Source organism: Polyodon spathula, unplaced genomic scaffold, assembly GCF_017654505.1.
Source record: "Polyodon spathula isolate WHYD16114869_AA unplaced genomic scaffold, ASM1765450v1 scaffolds_1325, whole genome shotgun sequence".
Taxonomy (NCBI): domain Eukaryota; kingdom Metazoa; phylum Chordata; class Actinopteri; order Acipenseriformes; family Polyodontidae; genus Polyodon; species Polyodon spathula.
Window position 1 is genome coordinate 1 of NW_024472808.1, and position 6,877 is coordinate 6,877.

The following is a 6,877-nucleotide window of genomic DNA, read 5'->3' on the forward strand; positions in this document are numbered from 1 at the left end:
TAATGGTACAGGAGGGACACTACTAAGTGGACTAGTACTGTACCATCAGATATTTCAAATACTCCTATTTGAGGGCAGTGGTAGTAGCTATGTTAATCCTGTCATGTTATTCCTTCCAATACTTTGAAAGCCACATTATATCTATATCTATCATATTTTTTTTGTCAAATGTATTGCTGTTCATTTCAGGGTCAATGTGGTTCCTGCTGGGCTTTCAGTACCACTGGTGCTTTGGAGGGTCAGCACTTCAGGAAGTCTGGCAAGCTGGTTTCATTGAGCGAGCAGAATCTTGTGGATTGCTCTCGTCCCGAGGGTAACGAGGGGTGCAATGGTGGCTTAATGGATCAGGCTTTCCAGTATATCAAGGACAACAACGGCTTGGATTCTGAAGAGTCCTACCCATATGTGGGAACTGTAAGTGGACAAACTATATACAACTTTCAATCGTGGTGGACACTTTTAGCATGATCGTAAGCTTTTGAAAACTTCATCCAATGTATTTGGTTTCAGTGAAGTAGTTGTCTGTGAATTTAGTAGGTGGTGAAGAGTACAGTAAACTATGTTCATGTTTTGTTTAGTTGGAACATATATTTGTAATACAATGTTAATTTTCACTTTCTAGTGCAAGTTTTAAACCACACTGTAGTCTAGAATCAATTGCATGCAGATTTGCAAAGTGATTTTTAATTTATTTTTTATAAATGTAATTTTCTTCCCAGGATGACCAGCCCTGCCATTATGATCCCAAGTACAACTCTGCTAATGACACTGGCTTTGTAGATGTTCCAAGTGGTAAAGAACATGCTCTGATGAAAGCGGTTGCATCTGTTGGACCAGTTTCTGTAGCTATTGATGCTGGCCATCAGTCATTCCAGTTCTACCAGTCTGGTAAGACTAATCATTTTTAACATTTGTTTATTGATCTGTGAAACCACTGTAGATATGTAAGCTGGTATTGGGTATAACTGTTGGTAGAAAATAACCAGATACCCATTTTGGCTGTGTTCAAGCTCACATCTGGTAGCCCAGTGTTGTAATTTTACAAAGATGCCTCTTCTGGTTTATAGCAGCTTAGGTGTTCAAAGCTAGAAGATGTGCTAAGCTGTAGATGAAAAATGGTTATGACTTTGTATTGTAAACCAATTATAACCTTTTCTTCAGGTATCTACTATGAACCAGAATGTAGTAGTGAAGAGCTGGACCATGGTGTGCTAGTTGTAGGTTATGGATTCCAAGGAGAAGATGTAGATGGGAAGAAATACTGGATTGTCAAGAACAGGTAAGAATGCCTTGGCTGTAGCTTTTTTTTTTTTTTTTTTAAGGGTGCAAAAACAAATTGGATGTACTAAATCTAAATGCTGACTTTTTTCTCTCCTCTTGCAGCTGGAGTGAGAAGTGGGGTGACAAAGGCTTCATCTACATGGCTAAAGATAGGAAGAACCACTGTGGAATTGCTACATCAGCAAGCTACCCTCTGGTGTAATCTGCACTGAATCTAGTTTCAAAAGATCTTTGCAAGATTAATGGACCATGACCTATATTAAGGCCCAAACAACGCTTGAACATGTGCAAAACCTAGTTTTAAGATTTTTTTTTTTTTTTTTTTTTTTTTTTTTTAATTTTTTGTTTTAAGTGGTATTGTGTTGGTAAAAACACCTCTGAATTACACAGTGCTTACACCCACCACTGTGTTTTTTTTTTTTTTAATTTGCTTTCAAGATAATGTAAATATTAGGGTGTTTTACATTGCACAGTGTCTTCTGTTTTTAGGGAATTGTTCAGCTTTTATTTAATTGTGATTTACTGTGCAGTGCACAATCTTATATTTGTTTAAATAAAGATTTGAAACCAACTGGCTGAACTGCTCTTTACTGAGGTTTCATTTGAACAGGAGGCTGTGTGGCTTTGTTGAATAAAGGCTTGTACCAGGAGGTCACTGGTTTCAAATCCAGGTTAAGCCACTGAATTCATTCTGACCCGTGAGGCAAGTCGCGTAACTTACGTGGCTCCTGTTAACTTCTTTGGATAGATGTTCACAGTGACTGTGCAGCTGATGCATAGTTCACATACCCTAGTGTCTGTAAGTTGCCTTGGATAAAGGCATCTGCTAAATAATGTATATATACACACATGCTGTCTTCAATGTAGTGAATGCTGCATGAGAAAGGGTCCACTTAGGACTGCCTGTCCAGCACACTCTTTGACTATTGTGTGTTCTATCATCTGACATTCATTACAATGTTTTTTTTTTTTTTTTTTTTTTTTTTTTTTAAATTAGTGGTTTGGCCAGTAGTCATTTTAAAGGTGGGGAATAGTGACAATTTAAGATGCCCAAACCATGACTAGTGACAACATTTTAAGGTTAATAAGAGGGTTTGATGTGATTGCTTGAGGAAACCCTGGTCTGCACTTGACATATTTTTAGAGCTTTAATATTACCACAGATGTATAAAGATTGCAAAATTTCAAACCTTGACATGCATCTTGTGAGGTAAAGTATTACATGTTAAACTAGAAAAAGAAAATCATTTGCTTTTCTCCCTTGTTTCTCTGTCAAAGATTAGTCCCCTGGCTATCTTTCCAATTACATTTGTATCTTGGTGGTTTATAGTAATATATTTGGAAAACCAAATGGCTTCCTGGTTTTGAATGTGATATGTGTTTTCAGTATGTACTAATTTTTTTTTATTTTTATGTCATAACTTCCACCTTTTTGTTTTCTTTGTCAAGAAGTGTACTGCCATTATGTGACTGAAGCCGAGTGGCTCAGTAAATTGCTGTTTTACACGTCTGTATACACACGTTTTCCAGATGGGTGTGATTAAGCTGCGTTCAGGAATGTATCCATAGAAGAAGGGTAAACAGTAAAACCGCAGCAGTACTCCAAAATAGGTATCTAATGGAGCTCAGTTCCACCTACAATGTTTTGAATGCATGTTACCCTTCATGGCATTTCCTGTTGCAACAGTCCTTGCTAAGAGCGTGATTTGTTTTCATGTCCAGACATGGCTGGGAATCACGCTGTGCTGACTCATTTTTTTTTTTTTTTTAATTAAAAATTGTCAAAAAATAAACATGAGCAGTAATCCATTTTATCTGATGCAGCAATACATATAAATATGTGCATGTAGGAATAATTAGTATAAAACATGAAAGCATCTTTAAGGATATTAAAATCAATGCACTCGCATTGAATTTACAGAACACACTAATCAATGTTTGTGAGGCTTTGATTGCATTTCTGTTTTTTATCGTACTTCAGCATCAAAAGATAAATAAGCATCAACCTTTACATTTTTTTCAGCCTTGTATGTCTTCCATGCAGTTACTGTCCAGTTTAAACCAACCCATTATTTCCATTTGAAGAGAACGAGAACGGAGTGTGCCCTTAATGATACATTGTCAGTGCCCTGCTAGTTGGTTTGGTCTCAGTTTTACTAGCAGTGTCACAAGTTAATACTTCCATTATATTGTATTGAGCAACAAACTGTATTATAAAAGCTAAAAACAGAATTAAATTAACCATATAACTAAAGTAACACAAAAATAGCAGCATCAGAATTCTGTTAACACAGATTTAAAAAAAAAAAAAAAAAAAAAAAAAAAACATTACCAGAAGATAGAGTACAGTATAATCATTTCTGGAAATCCACATAAATAAACAGACTTTATGCATTTATTGTTTCTAATGTGCATCAAGCTTCTTGTTAAAGTCATTACTTGCTTGAATCAAACACTGCGCAAGACTACTAGCCCTGAGTATGTATGTGTCTTACACACATTGTGTACTGGTTAAGCCTCTAGCTCCACTGTTCATGAGACCCTAGTATTGAAACCGAAATCAATTTCATTCAGGGTTTATTTTAAAAGAAATTGGCACACTGAGCTAATATGGTGTTATTTATTGTTTATAAGTCATGTTGAGTATATAGGACCAGGGTCCGTTAGTTGTTAGTTCATTCTGTAATGAGTAAGTAAGGGGCATGATAACCAGGAAGCTGTGTCAACCACAACAAGACAGAGGGAGGTATGTAGGATGGATTTTCATCCCTAATAAAGAGGTCATATCCTGTATATGAGAATGCTTGAAAGCAGATGTCTTTATTATCCCTCAAGCTGCAGAGGAATACAAAAATATTGCTGGAGGTATTCATCACATTCACATAGAAGCAACTGTTTTTTAAATACAAAAATGCCCCACTTAAACTTGTTTTTATTTTTTTGGTACAATTTTCAATTATTGAAGAGATGCCATACTAAACAGAACGCTTGTTGTTGTCAATTATTTCTGGCAAATCTGCCTGAAAACCAGGCAGAAATTAATACAGTGTTAACACCCTTTTTTAACATTGTACAACCTGGTTATGAACAACTATTTCCTGTACCTGGAATTCATCCCAAGTAACCTTAGTTGACCATGAATACATTAGGACAAGAATGCAGCTAATGAATGACATTGAGAATGGGTAAGCAGACAGTGTAATAAAGATGTTTGTATATATAATGCAGAGGTTTGGAACCAGGCTTAGGAGGTTATACTTATGCCTCAGTCTGCACCTCACAGAACTAGATTAAGTTTAAAAAGTTTAGATGCTTCCAATCAACTGAATAATTTATTAAAGCTAGTTCTAAATTTGTATTTAGGTATAATGAAATGATTAAGCTGTTCAGGGCCTGTTAAGGGGTTTAATTGATTTGACTAATTAAGGTAATGGTTGGAACAAATTCCTGACTTACAAGTGCAGAATTTATCTACCCCAGCACTAAACTCCTGTTACTGAAGTTCGCCCTAAACGGAAACAGGAAGACAGGAAATAACGAAGTAAAGAAGGTTTGACTGTTTTGGAAGTCTGTGTGTTAATAACAGTCTGAGCAGGAGGAAGGATACAGTGGGGGGAGGGAGAAGGGCGGGGAGGGTGTCTCTTTGCCTTAAGTTTGGTATCTGCAGCAACAGCTTTACACTGATGCAGCATTTTAGATTCACTACAGGGAATATTTACTAATTATCAGCTGCGGACAAAAGCAAATTACACCCTGGTTTAATGATTACAAAATATAACACAAGCCTTCTATCAGTAGTTAAAGACATCAGAAAAAAAGTCTGTCACTTTCTGCTACTGTATAACATTGTCTCATTCAATCTTGTTACCAGGAAGGGGCACATATACAGTATGTCATACTTTACAGTTTTGCATCTGTATAACTGCTTGTCTAATTAGTCTTAAAAATGTATTTTAAGTGCCTCAATCTGAGGATATATGGAGACCATCTGCTTGTTTTTACTTATATTTATACATCTATGAAGAGAACCAACCCAGCATAGTTTATTAATTGTATCTGGATATGTAAGTAGAGCCAGCCTGTCCAAATTTATTTACTTAACACTTACATTTAATGTATCTAGAATACATTGGCCAAAACTTACACAGGAAATTCTTCAATTAAAGTTATTTAGCATAGTAATGGGGGGGGGGGGGTAATGTCTGTATGACAACTTATATTTTCACACTTACAGAAGTGATTATCTAATCATGAGCATCACAACCTGGGCTATATAATATGGAGGCATCCAGGCTGCAGCAATCACCCAGGTTTCTCTGAAGAAAGAAAACTTGGTCAGGATATGCTTTAGTTTATGTTTGAGTATTAGAATGAACCTGCTTCAGAGGACTTCAGTTTATTGTGCTGTGTTATAGTACTATATTAGCCAACACTGTTAGAAGGGCATAAGTTAGAAGGCACCACATAGTGGTTGTCCAAAATTCTTGCTTTTTAGCCAATTTACGGATATATGGCTTCACAATAAAACTCAGGTTAAAGAAAACTGTTGCAGTATCCTTTTTTTGGATCATAAAACCCAAGGTCATAGGCCAACAAAGGAAACTGGAGGAGGGGGCAAGAGAACAGAAAGAAATCTGCCTCTAGATTAAAAATCACACCTTTCCTCAGCATCAAAATTGCAATTGAAATCTGCCACAACCCAAATCGTTTCAAAACAGATGAAAACGCATACCTTCTGGATATAAAAGAAATCTCTTTATTTATCGATATTAAAAGTACAACAAAATACCCACAATACTATCTCCCCCCCCCCACCCAGTTTGGAGTCCTATTTCTAAAACTCTTGAGACTGAGTGTCTTTGCTGCCGTCGTCGGGAGAGGGCTTTTTAGTCTTCTTTGGGAGAAGTTGAGCCTGAATGTTGGGTAGGACTCCCCCTTCAGAGATGGTCACCCCTCCCAGCAGTCTGTTGAGCTCTTCATCGTTCCTTACTGCCAGCTGGATGTGTCTGGGCATAACTCTATGCTTCCCATTCTGTCGGACAGCATTGCCTGCCAGCTCCAGCACCTCCGCAGTCAGATACTCCAACACTGCTGCCAAGTAAACCGGCGCACCAGAGCCAATCCTCTGTGCATAGTTACCCTTTCGCAGCAGCCTGTGAATACGGCCCACAGGGAACTGGAGACCCGCTTTAGATGAACGGCTCCTGGTTTCGGATTTCGGCTTTGCAAGCTTCTTCCCTCGTCCAGACATTTCAAAAGTTGATCAAATCTAAAAGAATACAAGTTAGAAACATCCTCATTTACAGTGTATACAATATCGGGGGAATTTAAAATGCACCCATTCTACTACATGCATGGATAATCTGCATATTTTGGGCCTTGTTGATGGTATGGTTTTTTTTTTTTTTTTTTTTTTTTTTTTTTTTTTTTTTTTTTTTTTTTTTTTTTTGACTGCATTAAAACCAGAAAGAAACATTCAAGGTTGAAAGCAAATTGGCAAACAAAACATGGTTTAATTTAATTTAATTTTTTTTTTTTAAATATAGATTGCAAAAACCTTTATTTGGGAAACAAAACTCAAGCGGATGGTAACATG

The 6,877-nt window shown here is 36.8% G+C and overlaps 2 protein-coding genes across 2 annotated transcripts; one reads left to right on the forward strand and one right to left on the reverse strand.

Annotated features, from left to right (window-relative positions):
* Positions 1–153: 153 nt before the first annotated feature.
* On the forward strand, positions 154–1,581 carry LOC121309558 (procathepsin L-like). The gene is made up of 4 exons (XM_041242544.1): positions 154–414; positions 720–888; positions 1,162–1,279; positions 1,384–1,581. Exons 1-4 carry the CDS (start codon positions 169–171, stop codon positions 1,481–1,483), a joined length of 633 nt encoding a protein of 210 aa, XP_041098478.1. The 5' UTR covers positions 154–168; the 3' UTR covers positions 1,484–1,581.
* Positions 1,582–5,974: 4,393 nt separating this feature from the next.
* On the reverse strand, positions 5,975–6,612 carry LOC121309559 (late histone H2A.2.2-like). The gene has a single exon (XM_041242545.1). It carries the CDS (start codon positions 6,530–6,532, stop codon positions 6,116–6,118), a length of 417 nt encoding a protein of 138 aa, XP_041098479.1. The 5' UTR covers positions 6,533–6,612; the 3' UTR covers positions 5,975–6,115.
* Positions 6,613–6,877: the final 265 nt, after the last annotated feature.